At 44.0% G+C, this 23,828-nt stretch overlaps 1 protein-coding gene across 4 annotated transcripts in view; it reads left to right on the top strand.

Annotated features, from left to right (window-relative positions):
* LOC132869846 (butyrophilin subfamily 1 member A1-like) overlaps positions 1-23,828 on the top strand; it is a 124,314-nt gene that overhangs the window by 59,861 nt on the left and 40,625 nt on the right. For 2 of the 4 annotated variants that reach the window (XM_060903554.1, XM_060903515.1), the window contains exons 4-5: positions 4,643-4,921; positions 5,171-5,272. In XM_060903554.1, the coding sequence (XP_060759537.1) occupies positions 4,643-4,921; positions 5,171-5,272 (381 nt within the window). Of the gene's footprint in view, positions 1-4,642; positions 4,922-5,170; positions 5,273-7,337; positions 7,365-13,973; positions 14,007-23,828 lie in introns of all 4 variants that reach the window. The other 2 variants (XM_060903366.1, XM_060903449.1) reach the window with 2 other exon arrangements.

Raw genomic sequence — 23,828 nt, 5'->3', positions numbered from 1 at the left:
GTCATCACAGGGCTGACACATAGACACAGACAACCATTCACACTCACATTCACACCTACGGTCAATTTAGAGTCACCAGTTAACCTAACCTGCATGTCTTTGGACTGTGGGGAAAACCAGAGCACCCGGAGGAAACCCACGCGGACACGGGGAGAACATGCAAACTCCGCACAGAAAGGCCCTCGCCGGCCCCGGGGCTCGAACCCAGGACCTTCTTGCTGTGAGGCGACAGCACTAACCACTACACCACCATGCTGCCGTGATGTGTAATGATATTGTAGTCATCTTAAAGTCTTATTTTATCAACATTTTCTTATTTCATTACCGTGGCTCATTATTTGGTTTAAGTCAAACACTGCATACTACACTGTGTACAGTACAATTTGTTTAATATGTGCAAAACAAAAAAATATGAAATACAGGTGTGAAAAATAGAAAACATTTTAGTTTGAAACATACCAAAATACAAATGTAAAACATAGCAAAATACAAAACTTAGTGACTGCTGACATCACTGGTGCTTGGCTGTGGGTCATCTACGTCATCATCAGCTGTTGCAGCGCTCGGGCTGGCGGGCGGATTTGCTCGTTTCATAAACCAGGAGCTGGGGCGGAAACTGTCGTACGTGGTGAGAGGCTGGATGCTGGGCGCTGCTGGGAGCTGGGGCGGAAACTGTCGTACGTTCAGCTAGCTCAGCTGGGAAACACTTGCGAGTCATAACCAGACGGTCATAACCAGACGGTCATAAAGTTGATCGGTCGTAAGTTGCATAGGTCGTAAGTCGACGACTACCTGTATATTGAAGCCGAGCAATGGATTTAGCTGGAAGACCAATGAACAGAGCATTACCACAACTACATTACTGTGCATTAAAAGCACGGATGAGTGTTTCAGCATCCTTGGTGCTAAGTGCAGGACAGAGACGTGCAATGTTGTGAAGGTGGAAAAAAGGCCATTTTAGACAGGGACTTTATATATTTTTCAAAAGAGAGGGCATAATCAAAGATAACACCAAGGTTATGTACAGTGGGGTTAAGGTTTAATGACAGTGCTATCAATGACCAGATTAAGACTACTGTTGGAGAAGGTTACTGATTTGGAACCAATCAGAAGATGGTTAGTTTTACCAGTATTAAGTTTTAAAAGCTTTAGGTCATGGATGCGTTCAGAAAGGGAGGGGGCAGGGCAGATGTAGAAGGCCTACAGCTGATGTAAATCTGCATAGCAATGAAAATTCAAACCATGACAGCAGATAATTAACCAGGATTTTACCAACAAGCATTTTAACCAGGAAAAGGCAGAACCAGAAATACCAAAAGCAAAGAGATAGGAGAGAAGCAATTCATGACGAACAATGCCAAAGCACAGCTAAGGTCCAAAAGAAGGAGTATAGTAAGTTGACAGCAGCCAAAGTTTACCAAAATCCCATCCCAGTTTACCAAAACACTTTATGCCCATGAACCCGCCAGATCTGCTCCTAATAAATACCTATTAACAAAACACTTGACTAAACAAATGTTTTTAGCATAGACTTCAAAACAGAGACTGTGTCTGGGTCCTGAACACTCATTGGAAGGCTTTTCCATAAATGTGGGGATTTTGTATAAAGAGGCTCTTCCCCCTGCTGAAGTCTTCATGATTTGAGGCAGCAACAAACATCCTGCACCTTTTGATCGAAGTAGTTATGGCAGAACATAAAAGACCAGAAGTAGCTCAGGTACTGTGGTGCACGACTGTTTAGTTCTTTGTAGGTCAAGAGTAGTATTTGATAATCACTGAGAAATTTGATTGTGAGACAATGCAGTGTGGATAAGACAGGGGTGATTTGGTCATGTCTTGTAAAGACTCTCACTGCTGCATTCTGTTCTAATTGGACCTTGTTTATGCACCTACTGGAACATCCAGACAGTAAGGCTTTACTATAATCCAATCTAAAGGTAACAAAAGCATGAACTAGTGTTTCTGCATCATGTAGGGACATTGTATTTATTATCTTTGCAATATTTCTGAGATGAAAGAAGGCTATCCTTGGAATATTATCTACATGAGCTTCAAATGAGATTCTGGAGTCAATAATCACAAGAAGGTCTTTTACTGCTGCACATGATGAAACAGAAAGGCCATCCAGAGTTATGATGTAATCAGAAAGCGTACTTCTAGCTGCATGTGGTTCTAGAACAACGACTTCTATCTTGTCAGATTTAAGTACGGGGAAGTTAATAAGCATCCAGTGTCCAATGTCCTTTACATATTCCTCAACCTCATTAAGCTGTAGTCGCCATGGTTTTCCCCAAAGCGTTTTAGCGTATCGGGCCCGATACGCTTGCTCTGCCTACCGATAACGCTTAGTCGCTTTAGTTAAAATCCGATACGCTTAGATTTATACCGATACGTTAAAATTTCCTACCCACAAGTAACTCGATACATAGGAGAGCAAATAACAGATCCATTTACATACTGATTGATATTTGTGTTAAACAAGTGGTCTTTTTTCCCAATGTTTGTGCTGATTCTATCAAAGTATGTCCGCGTGGTATGATGTAAACAAACTGTAATCTGTTGGCTACGTCAAGATCACGTGTTCAAACCGTCCAATAAAAATATCAAAAGAAAACGTCAGACATCCCGGAAGTTTCCAATTCATTATAAGCGATCTCATTGGCTGCCGATGTTGTTCCCCACCAGACGAACAAAGCCGACTGACTTTAATAAGCTAGGAGAAGACTTGCTGGACAATTTGATCCACATCAGCATGGATGACAGCGAGATGGACTATGAGAGGGTCGCCCAACATTGGGCCAAGCAAAAGCCAAGGAGAATTAATCTGCTTTAAAGGAGTAGAAAACTTAATTCATTAGTTTGGGTTTGCAGAAAGATTATGTACTTATAAACACTCTCATGAAGTGAAGTTGTCCAAATGTGTCAAATATAGCATCATTTCAAACAATCATCATAAGCATTTTTGGCAGTGTGATGTCACTGGGATCCATTTAACAAAAGAATTATTCTTTTGTTAAAGGCTCACAGTGACATCACACTGCCAAATATGCTGATCATTATTATTCGAAATTATGCTACATTTGACACTTGTAAACACAATCTCTTCATGAATGTTTTTATAAATACATAATCTTTCTGCAAACTTAAATATATGAATTAAGTTTTCTTTTCCTTTAAATTTGTTTTAATCTTAATCTAGTCCATTTAATAAAGTGCCAAAATTTAAACTTTATAATATGCAGTTGCCTTACTTTTCTTTTCAGTGTATCTTAGTTACAGTATACATATATTACGGTAATTGCATCAGAAATATTCTAAATCATTAGTTATAGTAATACAGCAACTTATTTTAAGGTGGCAGTTCTGAGGTTCAGATCCCTTTGTGATCAACAGGAGGTCATGATGATCGATTCTCTTCATTGGATTGCATAAGATGGAGCAAACCGCTGTTCATATTTTCATGCACATTTTTGTTACGACACTACTTGATCATAGATAATTAAGTGCAAGGGATCCCCGTAGATTTTCAAATCTATCGTATACCTAAGTAATCTATAACAAAACAGCTTAACTTGCATGTTGAACTTTAAGGTGAAATTTCAAATGTGTATACATTTAATACTATTTAGGTCAGTAATCATTGAAACACTGGTAAAATCTATCCTATAATCATGGATCTAAAACCTCTCAGAGACCCTGAAAATGCACCTGAGAGCATCTATTTTTAAAAAATTTTCCGGGGGGCATGCCCCCGGATGCCCCTAGTTTCGCTTCGCGCTGTTGGCGCTCAATTGTCTGTGTTTTATCATGCCAGAATTTAGGGCTTTAATTTTTTTCTGGGGAAAAAAACACTGGGTCTCTCATCTGGCTTTGGTTAAACTTGGTATTAGTTTCCCATGTGTAGTTTCCTGTGTGTCATCAGCATAACAGTGGAAACTAATACCATGTTTATGAATAATTTCATAATAAAAGTCTGGGCCTAAAACAGAACCTTGTGGAAGATCACATTTTACCTTAGTATGTGTAGAGAAGTTTCCATTTACATCTACAAACTGGTAACAATCAGTCAAATAGGACCTGAGCCAGGAGAGGGCCATTTGCTGAACAACATTTTCTAGTTACCACTTTAACTAGTGTCTCATTACTTAGACCTCATAATGAGGTCTAAATCCTGACTGATACGTTTCATGAATTTTATTCCTGTGAGCATAACTGCTGTGTCACAGCCTTTTCTAGGATCTTGGAGATAACTGAGAGGTTTGATATAGTTGGACAGCAGACAGGGGTTGAGTCAGGATTTTAAATCAGGGGTTTGATAACTGCTAGTTGAAAGGATTTAAGTCCATAGCCAGTGCTGAAGGAAGAACAGATTATTTTTAGAAGAGGTTTGACTGCTCCTGGTATTATCGGTTTGAAAAACATGTAGGTATGGGATCTGGTACGCAAGTTGGTGATTTTGATGAGGAAATTCGTGAAATTAGTAAAGTTTTATATTTAGTGTCACATTTCATAGTATTCTCTTTGACCATGTTAAGAACAGTCTTTAAACTGAAAATGAGCATAAAATAATCACCTCTATGGGGGTTAACAGTTGAACATGATTTCAGTATATTTAAAGCAATACTTTGTTGATTGCCTGTAGCTCAGGGAAGCCACCCAGTGATCATGATGGAGAGTTATGATCACTCAGGAGGGATTAATCTAGTGTGTGAGTCCAGAGGCTGGAAACCTGAACCTGAGGTTGTGTGGCTGGACAGAGAAGGAGCCGCTCTGCCTGCTGAAGATACACAGACACACAGAGACACCGAGACCTTCAGTGTGAAACGCCACATCACTGTTTATGATTATAGCGACTCCAACAGATATTATTGCAGACTTCTACAAGAACATCACATGATGGAGACAGAGGTCATCATTAATCGTAAGTGTCTATGATTAAAAGCTCTTATATTTATACTGTAAGATTCTACTGTAATCATCACAGATGAGGTGATTAAAGATGAAGCATGAGCATGATGAACACATGATTTTTGCATTATTTTTATTCCTGTATATCTATTGGATATTTTGTTACAATTCTGTCAGTAAGTGCGTGTTTAGTAGTTATCAAATTCTTCACAAATTCTTGCATGGTTTCTTAAAAATATCTCTATTCTTGCTCTCATTTTAGGTAAAGTCTTTGATGCTTGGAGGTGGGTTGTCGGTGTTTCAGTTTCAGCATGTCTTATTGCTGTCGGATCGATAGTAACTGCAGTTATCTGTTACAAGAAAGGTAATATTTCAATCATTTTCCATTGTAATGTCTCCAGCTTCAATCAGTTTATCCCGGAGCTTTAGTCCACAGATTCCCAGCCCTGGTCCTGGAGAAGCCCCTGTCCTACACATTTCAGTGTTTTTCCTGCTCTAACACACTTTAACTCAGGAAGGGCTGTTAATGAGCTGATCGTCTGGATCAGGTGTGTTAGAGCACAGAGAACACTAATATGTGTCGGACAGTGGGTTCTCCAGGACCAGGGTAAAGAACCTGTGCTTTAGTCAGCAGTCCACAGGAGTCCAGTTGGCCGTGCTCTCTGTGAAGAGGATGATTTAATTCAGTCCTGTCTCACACTCTCACCTCTATTTCTTTATCTATTCACTTCAATTACCACAAACCCTTTCTGCAAAAGTGAAAAGTAAAAGGACAAGGAGGTTTACAGCACATTTCACTTGAAAAAGTTATGTAGTTATACCTTAAATTTTGAAGTTAAAACAAAAGCTCTTAATTTAAAATGTCATCAGTGTTGTTTAACTTTAACTGAACTTTGGTGAATTTAAAAAAAAAACTTGGCACTTCTAAGGTAAAGTCAAACTCTCAGATTATTGGTTTAAACATTGATGACCAGATCTGTTTTGATAAGACCAAGGTAGCAGAGAAATTCAATAACTTCTTTTCAACCACTGCATCATCTCTGCAACTGCAGTTACCATCCGGATGTGGAAAATATGGCCCTAATCATGTGTATAAGTGCTATGAACAGGTGCGTCTCTCTGGCTCTCAGTTCTCATTTGAACCAATCTCTGCGGAATTCATCCAAAAGACTCTCCTCAATCTAAATCCGAATAACTGGACTGGATCAGATTCCCACACATCTTTTAAAAGATGGAGCTGAGTTCATAACCTCTCCACTCACTCATCTTCTAAATCTGTCACTTTCTACTGGTAAGATCCCTTCTGACATTAAGTCTGCTAAAATTTCCCCGATCTGTAAGAAACATAGCAAAACTGAAGCTGGCAACTATCGTCTGGTCTCAATCCTCAGTATTGTAAGTAAGGTTTTGGAAAAAGCTGTATCTGTACAACTTATTAATTATCTCACAGACCACAGGCTCAACAAGTTGTCTCTGCACCTTGGCAAGACAGAATCCATACAGTACTTTTTGGCTCCAAACACAGACTTAATAGTAACGAATCTCTGGACATCACATGTAATGGTCAAAAAATTACCAGTAAATCCTGTGTTAAATACTCAGGCGTTGATTTAGACCAGTCTCTTAGTGGTAACCATATAGCTGACAATATTATACACAAGGCCAACGCCAAACTCAAGTTTCTATATAGGCAGGCCAGGAACCCCGATAAGGTGTGCGTGTGTGTGTGTGTGTGTATCAAAAATACTCTGTGTGTGTGTGTGTATCTCCAACCAAAAGTGGCTGCAGTGATTTAAAAAAATATATACAGGGGTCACCAAACACACACTGTTTGTCCATGAGCTAATATACGAGTGTACTAGTGAACTTCAGCTTACATTCAGCAAAATCCCCAGTGTTGAATTAACACCCAGAGTGTTTATATATGTCCAACTGGTCACAAATTAACTCTGAAAGTGATAATTCAACACTGGGGAGCAGTAATCAGGAGCTGGAAGAACTGTGAGTCGAGAGCATGTTGCTGTGTCTGTCAGCACTGCATGCTACTGCTGCTGATCCTCCACATCGCCGAGCCACTGCCACAGTGAGCAGCTCTGAAGTTTCTCAGCACAGCAGTCACAGTGTTGCTGCCCAGTGCTTCTGTGGCTGACTGCATTATAGACGCAGCACTGCAGACTTATTAAAGAGCTGCAGACAGAGATATCCAGAAAACAGAATTTAAAGAGAATATGATCTTCAAAAACCATAAACTGATGGATAAACACAAAACAGTAGAACAGATGATTTATCAGTAACTCCACAACTGAATTCACAGAGAATTTCAGCAAGGCTTCAGATCACTCACGGTATATGATATTATTTACTCTGGAATTAATTGACTAATGTTTGTTTCTTTGTTTGTTAAAATAATGGACCTGTTTTCTCCTCAGAGCTTCAGAAGCAGAAGCAAAAAGCAGGTAAGAATGAGCTTTTTGTCCTTTTAAAATCACACTGATTAATTAATTGAAAGAAACTTAAAGGTGTTGACTGCAAAGTCATGTGAAATTTTCAGGGTTTTTTTTTTTTAATCGTGCATGGCATTTTCCTGTGTCTTGCGAGAACAAGATCACGTGGATGAGATGTGATCATTCTGATGCGCTAAGGCGCTGTTTACACATACCCGGGTATTTTTAAAAACGCATATTTTCTAAACTCCGTTTTCCAAAATAACTTCGTGCACACAGCTGCGTTTTTTTTTTAAAATTACGTTTATATTGATCCGCATAAATACGCTGTCAAGAGCTGTTAAACTACGCGAGTGTGTGTGTGTGTGTGTGTGTGTGTGAGAGAGAGAGAGAGAGAGAGAGAGAGAGTGTGTGTGTGTGTGTGCGTGTGTGAGAGAGATGTGTGTGTGTGTGAGAGCAGGGGCGCTGCTAGAAATCTTGGGCCCTATGAAAGATTACAATTTAGGGCCCCCCGGTAAAATTTTCAAGCTCAAGCAACTGAATTTGAAGTCTGTTTTTGGCTGGCACTTCTACTTTACTATGCATGTGATCAGCTACCTAGCAAGTTTAGGTGATACAATTATTTGGTATATGAACATTTTAAATGCAGAACTGTCAGAATTAGACTGAATAGACTGTTGCCTTAAAATGAAAATTCCATGATATATATGGAAGATATATATATTTTCCTTTTATGAGCAACTATTATTAGGCCACTCAGTAGCCTATGGAGTTTATTCAATCCAAATGTTTGTGTTGAGAGAAATTGCATGCATCACTGTATCAGTATGGATTTATAACATTCTGTATGCACATTATGGATACTCCAGAGCCCTCCAGCAAACATCATCAATAATCAGGATTACAAAATGTATTCCTTTCTTTCCTCCATTTATTGACTTATTGTATGTGATCAAATATACGCCTTGATGAATAACTACACTAGTTTTTTTATACAATTACAGAGTGCACTGCAAGAAATCCACTGGTTTCTTTTAGGCATCACACATTTATTAGAAAACACAGCAAATGTTCAAATGTTCAAGTTAAATACTTAGCAACAGTATCAATAAATCCACGCATGAACAATAGCAATGATCTCTATGACCACAGCTAATGTGCAAAATATTAAAGTTAAATACTTAACAATATCAACAAATCCACACATGAACAATGGCAAAACATCTAGACTTAATTATACAATAAAGATACCTATGAAAAAAGGTGATTTTTTTTCACACACAGTGTGATATCCGGACTTCATAATTTATCACACCTGCTCCTGCTTAGCAACTTCTAGAATGTTCACCTCTGTTGCGCACGTAGAAAAACTGCCAGCTGCTGTGAGTTGCGCTAATAGCGGCGCTGCGCACACACGGAGCTACACATTTCACGCGTCCCGCGCCCAGAATCAGACTGTACCATTAGTAAAAAGGGTGGAGGGGTGAAATGACAATATCATAAATAATTCAAGAAAAATGTTATAGCAAATCATAACCATGTATAATTTGCATATTTTAACAGATGAAATGAAATATTTTATTTAAAAAACTTACACAAGGCAATACTATTAAAATAATATTAATATCCCTCACAGGGCCCCCTGTCAGTGCCAGGCCCTTAGAATCGTCCTAACTTTCCCCCCCTAGCGGCGCCCCTGTGTGTGAGAGAGAGAGAGTGTGTGTGTGTGAGAGAGAGAGAGAGAGAGAGAGGTGTGTGTGTGACGCTGGCGGTGGTACGGTCGGGCTCTTTTGGTCACCAGAAGCTCCGCAATTGCTGCCCTCCGAGCCCTAATGCGTCTCTGCTGGTCAATGAGCTTTATTCTCAAAAGCAAACAGGCGAATATAGCTCTTAATAACAGAAATGCTGCTACTCTGAGTGTTTCCATGCTTGTCATATGTACAATGGTCGCTCTTTTGTGGCGTGAAGATTGCCTAAAACTCCGTTTTGGTCTCTTTACACACAAACGCAAAACGGAGTTTTCAAAAAATCTCCACTTTTGCCGGGGTTTTTAGAAAGAATCGTTTTCAGAGGAAAAAACTCCGTTTGTGTATAAACGAAAGGCACAAACGAAGGCAAAGGTCTGCGTTTTTAAAAATACCCGGGTATGTGTAAACGGCGCCTAAGAGTCACTTTTCTCCATTTTGGAACTGTTTTCCTACTTCTTGAGGTAAACAGTACGGCCCCACGGAAACAGACGAATGTGAGGAGCTGTTTAATTAGCATAACTATGGAACTGCGTCACACCAAGATCACACAGAAAACACTGAGGCTACATCCACATGACAATGGCAACGAGATTTTAAAAAAAAAATATCGCGTCCACATGGGCAACGGATCAGTAAAATATCAGGTACATATGGCAACGCAACGCTTGCTGAAAACGATGCAATACACATGCCACACCTCTATACGTGTGCTGTAAGACGGTCCCATCGGAGACACCAGGACAATAGAAGAAGTACGGCGCATGCGCATAAACCCCTTCTTCTACCCGGCGTCATAGACATATAAACACAGACGCCGCATTGAGCCTGGTGGTCCGTTGCTGGGATACGTCAGAGTGTCCGCCATATTGGATGTGGCAAATCTTCCCCGTAAACCAATGCAAGTAAATGGACTGAACTTCATAAAGCCCCTTTCTATAATAATGTTTACCTCGATGCCTTTTATTCACCCATTAAGACACACACGTATATATTTGGGAAACAAACAGGCATCAAAACAACATATATAACTTTTAATGTGATGGTTATAAATAGTGTGCGAAATACCCGTCAATATTCCGTGGGAGGTGTGACCTAAATTTCCTCAACATGCAGCAGGCCGGGCGGCACGGTGGTGTAGTGGTTAGCGCTGTCGCCTCACAGCAAGAAGGTCCTGGGTTCGAGCCCCGGGGCCGGCGAGGGCCTTTCTGTGTGGAGTTTGCATGTTCTCCCCGTGTCCGCGTGGGTTTCCTCCGGGTGCTCCGGTTTCCCCCACAGTCCAAAGACATGCAGGTTAGGTTAACTGGTGACTCTAAATTGACCGTAGGTGTGAATGTGAGTGTGAATGGTTGTCTGTGTCTATGTGTCAGCCCTGTGATGACCTGGCGACTTGTCCAGGGTGTACCCCGCCTTTCGCCCGTAGTCAGCTGGGATAGGCTCCAGCTTGCCTGCGGCCCTGTAGAAGGATAAAGCGGCTAGAGATAATGAGATGAGATGAGATGCAGCAGGCCTATACCGGAATCAAGCTATCGGAAACTTGTTTTTTTTTTTTGAATTCCGCTGCTACTATTGTAGGCTACTAATGATATCGACACATCAAGGCATGTTTTGGAGCTCAGCAGGGATCGTGTAGAATAATGTGCTGTGCTTACGCTGCTGAAGCCGTGCCGTCTCCGCATCACTTTCATTAAATGCCGTGCAGATAGGCTATAAAATGTCTCCAAAAACAATTTTTGCAATATACAGTGCTATATGGAAAAAATTCAATTAAACCATATTACAATGGGATTGCTCCATGTGATTGCTTCACAGTCTGACATGCTTCCAATCTCTTCTATTTTTGAGTGTGCCATCACCATCTGACAGCTGGTGGTGAAATTGGTTGGGTGGGCTATGAAATAAATTTATAAATTTATTTATAAATTGTTTGGAGACAGGTTTCACCGAGCGGCTATTATGCGCGAGACTTCATATTAGCCACAAAGTCAGAAAAATCTGTTCGTAAAATTACGTTATAATGACCAAATACAATGAAAAGTATTTTTCCAGTCTCACCTGTGAAAGGTAATCCCATGTGATCTCGTTTGGACGGTAAACCTGTTGGTACAGTTAAACGCAGCACATGAATGAGGCATCTTTATTCTCCGCTTTGCCCCATCCAATATGGCGGCGAGGATGACGTATGATTCTACGCGGAAGGCGGCGTCTATGTTTATATGTCTATGCCCGGCGTGAAGCACTCACAGTCATGTGGTTGTGGCGTCATCGTAAACAAATCCGTTCTACTCATCCAGACGACTTCGCAACGGCGCCGTTGCCAGATCTTTCCACTCTGGAACCCGTTCTCAAAAGATTTCGTTTTGGGGCACCCAAAACGCCAGTGCCGTGTGGACGCCAGGCCGAAACGATAAACAATTTTATCAGATTCACCTGAATCCGTTTCCGTGTGGACAGGGCCTCAGTCTACATCGACCTCGGAGAGTTTTGAGTCACAGGGATGTAATTTGTGGTTGAATAGAAGCTATTCGCGAATGTCAGTCACATGACTTTTGCTTGTGAGTTTACTTCGGGGTGAATGCAGTGGTGGTCAGACAAACCAATTTGGCTGCCATTTTGTAAAGAGCTAGTGAAGCCGTCTCTGATTATTTTTGCAGTTTAGAGGCCAATACACGGTCAAGATACCTTCAGAAAGTTGCTGTTTGCAATGGGATAGATCCTAACTCGCTAGTAAAGAAGGAGTTTTCCTCTGAGTTGGAAAATTATCCATCCATTGAGTTCCCCAACATCTCAAACACCCTGGTGCTGTATCCTGTATCGTTTATGCCCGGGTAAGGAGGAATTTTGTGGCTTTTTGTACCCATCTTTGCGATGGTTGCTAGGACGCTACAAGTTTTAGTATGGGGTGTAAACAAACCACAGCCACTTGATTCTCAATCCTCCCTGCTCTTCTCTTCCAGCAAAAAATACTTTTTTTATTAAAACAGAGAAAGTGCAATGAGAATAAATAAATGCTGCATATTGTCAAGATTGTGAGGACATCCTGATAAATAAAGTGAAAACATATGTATTAGTTTACAATATGGAGACCACGATCAAACAGTAACCAAAAACACACCTGAGGACTGAAGCATCTCCTCAACTTCAGAACACCAAGAAATAACAGAAAATGGTGAGAAGAGTCATTTGCGAATCCAAACAAAATAAATCAGAGGAATTTACCAACCTTTCCCAAAGTGATCACTGCAAACTGGAGCGTTCTTCGACTCTGTTCCCATCGATTGCAATGAAACATTAAAGAGCCGCCTCTCTCATCGTATTTTGATAAAATCCTTTGCTCTTTCACCCTTTATCACTTCACGGGGAACCCAGAAGAAATTTATCAGTTGCATGGTTTGTTTGATTCGAGCAGCCCAAAACAATGCAAGTGTCGGGCATTTTAACGACTTGCAAGGTGCCCCAGTGATGGTAACGCTTTGTAAACAGTGAGCTTCGCTGACCACCACTTCATGTCTTGCATATCTAATGAGGCGGATGTGATGTCGGATGCAAGCAACCTATAGATCCGTGAAACAAAAGAGGAATCTCTCTTTTCTCTGTTACTGTTTTCCTCATTTCTTTCTCTGTAAGACCAAAACATTAGGTGTATAACTCCATATTCGCTACCATGGAGTCGAGCCCACTCATTTTAAGGCTAAGATCGCTAAGCGCTAGCTAGAATAATTTAGTTATCTGTCCAGAAAAATGATGTCATCTAATCTTGCTCTATCTTGCAGTTGCACTCACTAGGCAGAATTTCCTTTTCCGCTGGCTTTTAGCGGGAGGGAGAGTCGAGTCCGCCATGTTTGCCCACACTGACTTGTTTTGGTTAAAAGTAGGTCAGACACACCCCACAGTGGTCACGTGATATTGTTGCTCACTTGCGTTGGCAGTCTCTGGAATCGTAAAATGCGGGACACTTTTTATCTCGGCAAAACATTTACATACCGGATACACGGCGTGTGCAGCAGCGAAACATCTCCAAACTCCAACAGCAGCAGAAATAAAACATTTTAGCCAGAATTCAACTTTGTAGTCAGAACCTTGAACAGACCACATTATCCTGATCAAATATAATCACAAAGGTAACTGGGAGGTTGTTACACTGTTTGGGCCTCTGACGTAGAGACACAGTTTAACATGGTGAAGGTTCATGAGAAGGTGCAGATCGGGGCAGAGGGCAGAAATTACAGCTCCTTCTCATGATTAATGAAATGAATGCTACCAGATTATGGGCAGCTCAGGTCATGTATCCAGATTTGGACAACAGGAAGTAAACAGGAAACAAACAGGAAGGAGGTTTATGGAGTGAAATCAGCGTTAGCAGAACCCGATATTATACTACATCATTTTATTACGACCTGAATTCTTGAAACCAGAATTTCTGGAACCTTGAATTTCGTAACCTAAATTTTCAGTGTCAGAATTTCAGATGGTTTAATTTAGGACAAATATATTCAAATATCTTAAGATTCACACTCTCAGTTTTCAATCATCACGTTTACACATTTCTTTTCAAGCATTACAAATTCAGGTTGAGTTTCTACTGACTCTGATTTCACTCCATCGAGGGTTCTGTAAGAACAGCAGAGACACAAACACATCACTCACAATACATTAAATGACTTGTTTTCTGTCGGAGTCATAACTGACCTATAACATCATGTTCCACTGTGTGAAGTGTGCTTCATCATTTAACAAATATAGAACATCAGAGGACACTTACATTTCATAACCGCAATCTGATGTGTTGTTCATTTACTTTATCATTATATTCCACTGCTTCATCTATTTATACTGAATTTATACAGAATACTCAAAACTATTTTCTCTGTTTCAGCCTCAGAGCTTCAAAAGGAGAAGCAAAATGCAGGTGAGAATAAACTGTGTGTGTGTGTGGTGGGGGGGGGGGGGGGGGGGGCTGAAAGGAATTTCAGTAAATACACAAATTACTGATATGAATGATCATTTTAACATACAACATTAGCTCTGCTGTGCACTACATGGCCAAAAGTATGTGGACACCCCTCCTAATTCAGCTGTTTCAGCCGCACTCATTACTAACAGGTGAATAAACTCAAGCCCATAGCTGTACAATCTCCACAGACAAACACTGGCAGTAGAATGGGTCGGACTAAAGAGCTCAGTGACTTTAAGCACGGCTCTGTCAGAGGATGTCGCTTTTACCACAAGCCAGTTTGTGAAATTTCTGCTCTGCTAGATTTGCCTCAGTCAGCTGGAAAGATATGTTCACACTCACGAGCAACAAAGCAACAGGCAGCCATTCATGTTCTCTATACACACGTGACACAGAGCTGCGATTTCAGCGACAGTGACAACGCAACAAGCAACATGCGAGTTTACATTTTCTCAACTTTATGCAAATTAGGTATGAAGTGGTAAATCCAAACAACTGGCTCAAACGATTCCTCAGACTAATCGTTTGGGACACGTAGTACAATATTTTTTTTCTTTCTTGCCTCATTTTATTTCCGACCTGCAATTAGTTCCTATGTACTGCTTAACTAAACTAAAATGGGGGGGGACCTCTTCACAGTGGATTCAGGCTACATCCACACGACAACGGCAACGAGATGTTATTTAAAAATATATCGCGTCCAAATGGGCAACAATCAGTAAAATATCAGGTCCATATGGCAACACAACGCTTGCTGAAAACGATGCAATACACATGCCACACCTCTAGGGGCGCTGTAAGATGGTCCCTTCGGAGACACCAGAACAATAGAAGAAGTAAGGACGCATGCGCATAAACTATTATGCGCGAGACTTCATATTAGCCACAAAGTCAGGAAAATCTGTTTGTAAAATTACATTATAATGACCAAATACAATGAAAAGTATTTTTCCAGTCTCACCTGTGAAAGGTAATCCCATGTGATCTCGTTTGGACAGCAAACCTGTTGGTACAGTTAAACGCAGCTAATCTTTATTCTCCGCTTTGACCTCTCCAAAATGGCGGCGAGGATGACATGATTCTACGTGGAAGGCGGCGTCTTTAATGGTCCGGAATAAATTGAATGATACACGTTGATGGATTAATTTGTTGTTTCTCACCTGTGAAAGGTAATCCCATATGATCTCGTTTGGACGGTAAACCTGTTGGTACAGTTAAACGCAGCACATGAATCTTTATTCTCCGCTTTGACCTATCCAATATGGCGACGAGGATGACGTATGATTCTACGCGGAAGGCGGCGTCTTTAATGGTCCAGAATAAATTGAATGATACACATTGATGGATTAATTTCTTCTACGCCCTTTTTGAGGAATGTATTGTAGGACTTTAACCCACATCTGAAGAGGTGAGATCGCGCCTTTTTTTTTTCCTTATTTTAGCTGGCGGGATTGACTCTGCCCTAAGGGCAGAGTCTCTCTCTCTCTCTCTCTCTCTCTCTCACTTTGCACCATTACACAATAAATATTCACAGGGAAAATATTTTGTAAGCGCATTTCATGAACCAAGTTATAGGATTTGTTGACAACTCGCATCGAGTTCATTACACTTCTACCTGGCGTGAAGCACTCACAGTCATGTGGTTGTGACGTCATCGTAAACAAATCCATTCTACTCATCCAGACGACTTCGCAACGGCAACGTTGCTAGATCTTTCCACTCTGGAACCTGTTCTCAAAAAGATTGCGTTTTGGGCACCCAAAATGCCGGTGCCGTGTGGACGCCAGGCCTAAACGATAAGCAATTGTATCGGAGTCACCTGAATCCGTTGCCGTGTGGACAGGGCCTCAGTTTAACCTGTCCTTTAGGATTTCTCATTAAACCTGTATCGAGACATTACAAACAAAACTAGCTGGTACAGTTAGCTTGTGTTTCTAATGTGTGTGTGTGTATATATATATATATATATATATATATATATATATATATATATATATATATATATATATATAAATAAATATTTCATATGGACAGATGGACATTGTACAGTCAAAAGCCATCAAAAATCAGGTCGATGCATTCCCATATTCTCTTCAGTATGGAGCTCTGTTCCGCTTATACAAAAATGCATGTTATACAGCGTACAACAAACACACAATTCTCACTTTTTCCACTTTGATAAAATGTTACAATTAAAAGTATATTTTCAGTACAAGTAAATCATATCTTGGAGTAAATTGTGTGCTGGAGGCGACATTTTGTTCAGGACTCCTCCTCATTGGAGCTGAATGGACGGTACACACCCACCGGCGACAACAGTCGTGCTCGCTCCACGCCCACAAGAGACAAAATACAAGCGACATGAGTGACTTGTGACATCAGGGGCCATAGGGTTAGTGTTATTATTGTGAATCGTCGAGGAGCAACAACAGTTCAAGCACGAAGTGACAGTCCACACAAACTCCCAGAGCAGGGCCGCTGAGTGCTGAAGCACGTAGTGCAGAAAAACCCTCTGCTGCATCACTCACTACAGAGATCCAAACTGCCTCTGGAAGCAACATCAGCACAAGAAATGTGCATCAGGAGCTTCATGAAATAGGTTTCCATGGCCAACAGCTGCACACAAGCTTCAGATCACTATGCGCAATGCCAACCCCATATTAACACCCATGGTTTTGGAATGGGACGTCCAAGAAGCTCAGATACAGGAGGTGTGATGGTCAGGGGTCCACATACTTTTGTCCATATAGTGTATATAATATTATCCATATGAACCCATTCATGTGTTCAACACCACATTTTTACTCTCTATAAAATGTATAATCATGAAGTAGAAATCTCAAGTTCAGTCAAGTGAAATCTGGTTTTATTCAACACGTACAATGAACACCATGGGAAATAATAAAGGCTAAAGTCCTTTCCCGCACCATATGGCGCATAGGGCGGCGCCGATCTCTGTTTCTGTAGCCCTCGGCCTCTTGCCTGTTACATAGCTAGGGTTACAGTGGGAGGCTAGTCCTCTGGTAACCGCGAGAGTTTTGGGAAATAATAACAGTGTATTAAACAGGATCCTACAAGTGTGTCTTGTCTTGAATTTGAACTTTTGGTTTGTAGTGTAAATATTATTCACATGGTGCACTACACACATTTTTGTTATTGAATCTAATTGTATTTGTTGAAAATAATTGCTGCCAGCTGAAACATATTAATGACCTCAGTAATTATCCGATCAAAGGCTCTTAAGCATTTACTAATTTAAATCCAAACTGTGACTTTTTTTTGTCCTGGTAGTGTATTTGATGATTTTCTATCATATTGTGCAGCAGTAAGGCACTGTGTGGTATTAAATGTGGTAGTGATTGTGCTGAACTCGCACTAACACTGACTCAGTAGTGTTACCCCTTCCCCTCAGTACCCAGGACTTATAGAGACACAATTTAACATGGTGAAGGTTCATGAGAAGGTGCAGATCGGGGCAGAGGGCAGAAATTACAGCTGCTTCTCATGTTTAATGAAATGAATGCAACCAGATTATGGGCAGCTCAGGTCATGTATCCAGATTTGGACAACAGGAAGTAAACAGGAAGCAAACAGGAAGGAGGTTTATGGAGTGAAATCAGAGTCAGCAGAACCCGATATTATACTACGTCATTTTATTACAACCTGAATTCTTGAAACCAGAATTTCTGAAACCTTGAATTTCGTAACCTAAATTTTCAGTGTCAGAATTTCAGATGGTTTAATTTAGGACAAATATATTCAAATATCTTAAGATTCACACACTCAGTTTTCAATCATCACGTTTACACATTTCTTTTCAAGCATTACAAATTCAGGTTGAGTTTCTACTGACTCTGATTTCACTCCATTGAGGGTTCTGTAAGAAGAACAGAGACACAAACACATCACTCACAGTACATTAAATGACTTTGTAACAGTCCATGTAGGTGGGTGGAGCACAGAAGGACGGCAGGACAGAACTGAGTTCCAAAAACTCTTTTTATTTGCACTTTTCAGTCACGAAACCACACTTTCCCAGCCACACGCATACACACACACACATAAGTCATCTGGGTGGGGAGAGAGAGCCCCCTCTGCTCTCGGTCTCTCTCCTTAAATAGGGCGTGGTCACTGGGAAGACACACAAACACATTAACAACAGGTGTAGTGATTCTGCCACTTAACTTCCCCGACTTCGCCCTCCTGTCACAGACCGATGCTAGACCACGCCCCCGCTGCCACATACCCCCACCGCCCGACTCAGGACGGCTGCAGACAACTCCCCCCCCCCCCCCCCCCCCCCCCTTGACGGGAGAGGAAGTCCGCCACAACCATCTGCGCCCCCGGCCTGTGGATCACCTTGAAGTTAAAGGGTTGGAGTGCCAGATACCAACGGGCAGGGGTGCCGCCAGAAATTTTGGGCCCCATGATAGATTAGAATTTTGGGCCCCCCAACTTTGCCCACCCTCGTCACAATTGCACTATTGTCATTATTTGACTTTTGATAGCCCATGGACCTTGAGTTTGTGACTTTGTTATTACATTTTATGTATTAACCTACCAGGGACTAGATGAAAACTGGTCAGTGAGTAATTTTGGTGCATTTACAATCACAAATGAAAATTCAAGATTTTGCCACATGCCTTCTTGTGCTAGGACAATTGGTAGTGAAATGTGTGATGTGACTGCTCTATCCCTCTTTTATGTGTGCTGCGCTTTCTCCAGCTCCTCAATTTGAAACCAATGGTTTGAATGTGTGAACATTCCACACACATAACCATGTCAAACACTTGACTGGTGTCCGTTATTAGCAACACTTTAATCTAGCAAACTCTATATGGCGCTCGCTCATTAAAAACTTCAATCCTAAAGCATTTATGGGTTGTATTGCTGCTTACCTCCTTCTCCAAAGGGGGGTTCAGTGGTTTGGTAGGGCGGAGGTCCCCCTTAGGCTGAATCTGTGCATATTTAGGGCACCCCATTAGTTATGAAACTGGTTATTAGCACTAGTTATTAGCACCAGCATAACATAATATTTCATCTTGTTTATCACACAAGTCAGTTCAGTTATTAAAATGGAAAAAATGTCACTGTACAAACTGTAAAAGTGTTCTCTTGATAGGCTAATCCAACCACATTCATACTGTTCATTTACCATTCGCTAATATTTTGAACACACGTGAGCGATAGCTACCTTTCTTTGGGAAAAACGGAGTGACCAGTTGCCTGCCTCTCCGGTCCCTCTCAGCTTTCAGCTGCCTTTCTTTACGTTTTTGACAGCCACTCTTCATATTTAGCGATCATAGACTGTACGCACTCCACTGCTGGCTGGCTGGCTGCTGCACCGCGACACAGCAGCAAGTAGCGTTGCACTGATCAGCACACAGATTTAACGCATCACGCTTCTACCAGAACTGGACTGTACCATTTTGCAAAAGGGGGAGGGTTAAATGACAATATGTTGAAGAACTCAAGAAATAGACAACCTTGTTCAATTAGCTCATTTTACCAGATGGAATATTGCATTGGTGTTATTTCAAAAGTCTTATTAAAATCATTAAAAGCATATTATCAGCCCCTGAAAGGGCCCCATGGCAGTGCTGGGCCCCTAGAATTGTTCTAACCTTTCCCCCCCTGGTGGCGCCCATGCCAATGGGTGATCCGCGCATTGGCATCCTTCATGCGGTGGAGCCACTGGAGGGGCGCGTGGTCCGAACAGAGGGTGAAAGGGCGTCCCAGCAGGTAGTACCGGAGGGCGAGGACCGCCCACTTGATCGCCAGGCACTCCTTCTCGATGGTACTGTAGCGCCCCTCACGCACCGACAGCTTGCGACTAATGTACAAGACGGGGCGATCCTCCCGCTCCACCTGCTGGGACAAAACGGCCCCCAGCCCTCTGTCCGATGCATCCGTCTGCAACATAAACGGGAGAGAAAAGTCAGGGGAGTGTAAAAGTGGCCCCCCACACAGTGCAGCCTTAACCTTAGAAAAAGCCCGCTGGCATTGCTCCGTCCACTGGACCAGATCTGGTGCCCCCTTTTTAGTCAGATCAGTCAGCGTGCTGGTGACGTCCGAATAATTAGGTATAAACCTACGATAATAGCCAGCCAGCCCCAGGAACTGTCTCACCCCCTTTTTGGTCTTGGGCCTCGGGCAGGCCGCAATCGCTGCAGTCTTGTTAATTTGGGGACGCACCTGCCCGTTGCCCAAGTGGAAGCCCAGATACCGTACTTCCACCCGCCCAATCGCACACTTCTTCGGGTTGGCCGTGAGACCCGCCCGCCTCAGCGACCTAAGGACGGCCCTCAGGTGTTGTAGGTGCCGCGGCCAGTCATTACTATAAATAATGATATCGTCTAAGTACGCGGCCGCATAGGTGGCGTGGGGGCGGAGGACCCTGTCCATCAGCCGCTGAAACGTAGCGGGCGCCCCAAGCAGCCCAAAAGGAAGTGTGACGAATTGATGTAAGCCGAACGGTGTGGAAAAGGCCGTTTTTTTACGGGATAATGGAGTCAAGGGGATCTGCCAATAACCCTTTGTTAAATCCAGTGTCGAGTAAAAACGAGCCGTGCCTAGCCGATCGAGCAACTCATCAATACGAGGCATTGGGTACGCATCGAATTTAGACACCGTGTTGACTTTTCTATAGTCGACACAGAACCGGACCGACCCGTCGGCCTTGGGTACCAAGACCACCGGGCTGCTCCAGTCACTGTGGGACTCCTCGACGATGCCCATTTCGAACATTGCCTCGAGTTCTTCCCGAACCACCTTTTTCTTGTGTTCAGGTAACCTGTAAGGGCGGCTACGCACTACCACCCCCGGGGGCGTCTCAATGTGGTGCTCTATGAGGTTAGTGTGGCTGGGCAGGGGTGAGAACACGTCCGAAAACTCGGCCTGCAACTGGGCAACCTCCGCGAGTTGGGTCGGGGAGTGGTGGTCTCCACAGGGGACCGGAGAGGGACGTGATGCTAATGTTCCTTTTTGAACCTCCGGCCCCAGCTCCGTCTTCTCCGGAACCACCGACACCAACGCCACGGGGACCTCCTCGTTCCAGAGTTTGAGTAGGTTGAGGTGGTAAATCTGTAGCGCCCCACCCCTGTCCATTTGCTTCACCTCATAGTCGACGTCCCCGACTCGCCGTTTGACCTCAAAGGGTCCTTGCCACTTGGCGACTAATTGAGAGCTCGATGTGGGCAACAGTACGAGTACTTTCTCTCCCGGTGCAAACTCTTTAAGGCGCGTACCCTTGTCGTACAGGCGGGTTTGCCGTTCTTGGGCCTGCCGCAAATTCTCCTGGGTTAGGTGTGTGAGTGTGTGGAGTTTTGCGCGCAGGTCAATAACGTATTGAATTTCATTTTTGCTTGGTGAAGGTCCCTCCTCCCAATTTTCTCGCAGCACGTCTAAAATGCCGCGCGGCTTACACCCATATAATAATTAAAACGGGGAGAACCCCGTGGAGGCTTGGGGGACCTCTCGCACTGCAAAGAGCAAGGGTTCGAGCCATTTATCCCAGTTACGCACGTCCTCACTTACAAATTTTTTAATTATGTTTTTAAGGGTGCGATTAAACCGTTCCACTAAACCGTCCGTTTGTGGGTGATGCACGCTGGTGCGGATCGGCGTAATACCTAATAACCCATACAGTTCATTCAGTGTTCGTGACATGAACGAGGTGCCTTGATCAGTCAGAATCTCTTTCGGGATTCCAACTCGGGAGATGACGCGGAAGAGTGCCTCCGCAATACTGCATGCTGAGATATTGCGAAGAGGCACGGCTTCCGGGTATCGCGTTGCATAGTCCACCAGAACTAAGATAAAGTGGTACCCTCATGCTGACCGATCTAATGGCTCGACGAGATCCATCCCAATTCTTTCGAACGGGGTCTCGATTAACGGTAGAGGGCGCAAAGGTGCTTTTGGAATGGCCGCTGGATTTACTAACTGGCATTTGCGGCACGCCATACACCACCTACGGACATCGCCGCGAATCCCCGGCCAATAGAATCGGGCCATTATTCGGGCTAGTGTTTTATCCTGCCCCAAGTGTCAGGCCATGGGATTAAAGTGAGCCGCCTGGAATACCAATTCCCGGCGGCTCTTCGGAATTAAAAGCTGCGTGACTCGCTCTTTAGTTTGAGTGTCCTGCGTCACTCGGTATAATCTAGCCTTCATAATCGCGAAGTAAGGGAAGGACGGGGTGGCGTTCGGCTGGAGCGTTTGACCATCGATTACTCTCACTTGGTCAAACGCATGCCGGAGAGTCTCGTCTCGCGACTGCTCTAATGGGAAATCCGTGAGGGATTCCCCAATAGAGAGAGGAGGAGCCGGCGGCTCCTCACTCTGACGCGGAGATGACGTAGACGGCTCTGTGACAGCTGCTCCCGCCAAAGCGACACCGGGACCTCCCCCTGTCAAATGGCAGGACCCACTCTTTACTAGGCGTGTCATTAAACCCCGAAATCCCGGTCAATCAGTCCCCAAAATTAAAGAGTGGGTAAGGCGAGGATTAACCGCCGCCTTCACTATAAATTTCTCCCCTCTGAAAATAATGTGGACCGACACCAAAGGGTAGCGGTGAACATCCCCGTGCACACACAACACCTTCACCCCTTGTGCTCCCCCCAATGCCTCATCTTGAACCAGGCTTTGGCAAATTGAGGTCTGATTACAACCAGAATCCACCAACGCCTGATATGTAGCCCCTTGGATACTCACCGGTATGCGATACGCACCGGCCCGATCGAGGGCGGCCTCTGGCGCATCGGGGATCCGAACCACCGCGCCCACCTCCATCGCCGTGCACTGCTCTTGAAGGTGGCCCGGCTCCCCGCAGCGCCAGCAAACCGGCCCGGGCTTTCCCTCTGCACCAGTGATCTGGGGCTCACTCACCTGAGGTGGGGGAGAGACAGACACAGAAGGGAGAAACGGGAGGGCACCACGGGTGCGGCGGGCCGGCTGGGTTGGTGCCGGCCCCCGCCTCCGCGGTGGGGGAACGGGGAGAGGACGGGACAGAGGAGGAGGGGGAGAGAGAGAGAGGAGAGAAGAGAAGATGCCATCTGCTGTCCTGCCGCCTGGACAGCCGCCAGATGATCCTCCGCCAGCTCGATTGCCTGATCCAGCGACGCCGGGCAGTGGCACTGGACCCACTCTGCGGTTCCCGCTGGTAAACGCGCGACAAACTGTTCCAGTACCACCTGGTCGATGAGTCCCTCGGCGTCGCAACTGTCGGCCCTCAACCACTGCCAGCAGGCGTCCCGGAGTTGCTGGCCAAATGCAAACGGCCGGCCGACTTCCTTCAAGCACAGAGCGCGGAAACGCTGATGTTGTTGCTCCGGGGTGCGTCCCACCCGCTGGAGGACAGCCCGGCGAAGGTCTGCGTAGGCCGGTCGGCGGGGAGCTGTAGCGCGGCCAGCTGCGCCTCTCCCGTTAGCAGGGGGAGGAGGCGCACTGTTCCACCGGCCACTCCGAGGTCTCTGCTACCTGCTCAAAGAGCGTGAAGAATGCTTTGGGGTCGTCCTGCGGGCCCATCTTCGTGAGGGTGAGGGGGGAAGGGCCCGCGGCGGTGGAGATGGTGGACCCTGCCGACGCGAGGAGGTGCCGGAACGCCCGACGATCTTCCTATTGCGCCAGCACCAGGGCCTCGAACCATTGTTCTTGCTCCTTTCTGAGGGCAAGCAGCACCTGGTGCTGGCTCTGTTGGGCCGTGGAGAGGGCGTGGATCAGGTCGGCGAAGGTGGAGGACTCCATGGGGCTGTTGTCTTCTGTGCTCGGGTC

Source organism: Neoarius graeffei, chromosome 1 (genome assembly GCF_027579695.1).
Source record: "Neoarius graeffei isolate fNeoGra1 chromosome 1, fNeoGra1.pri, whole genome shotgun sequence".
NCBI lineage: Eukaryota > Metazoa > Chordata > Actinopteri > Siluriformes > Ariidae > Neoarius > Neoarius graeffei.
The sequence above is the reverse complement of the archived record's forward strand: the minus strand, read 5'-3'. Positions and strand labels throughout refer to the sequence as shown.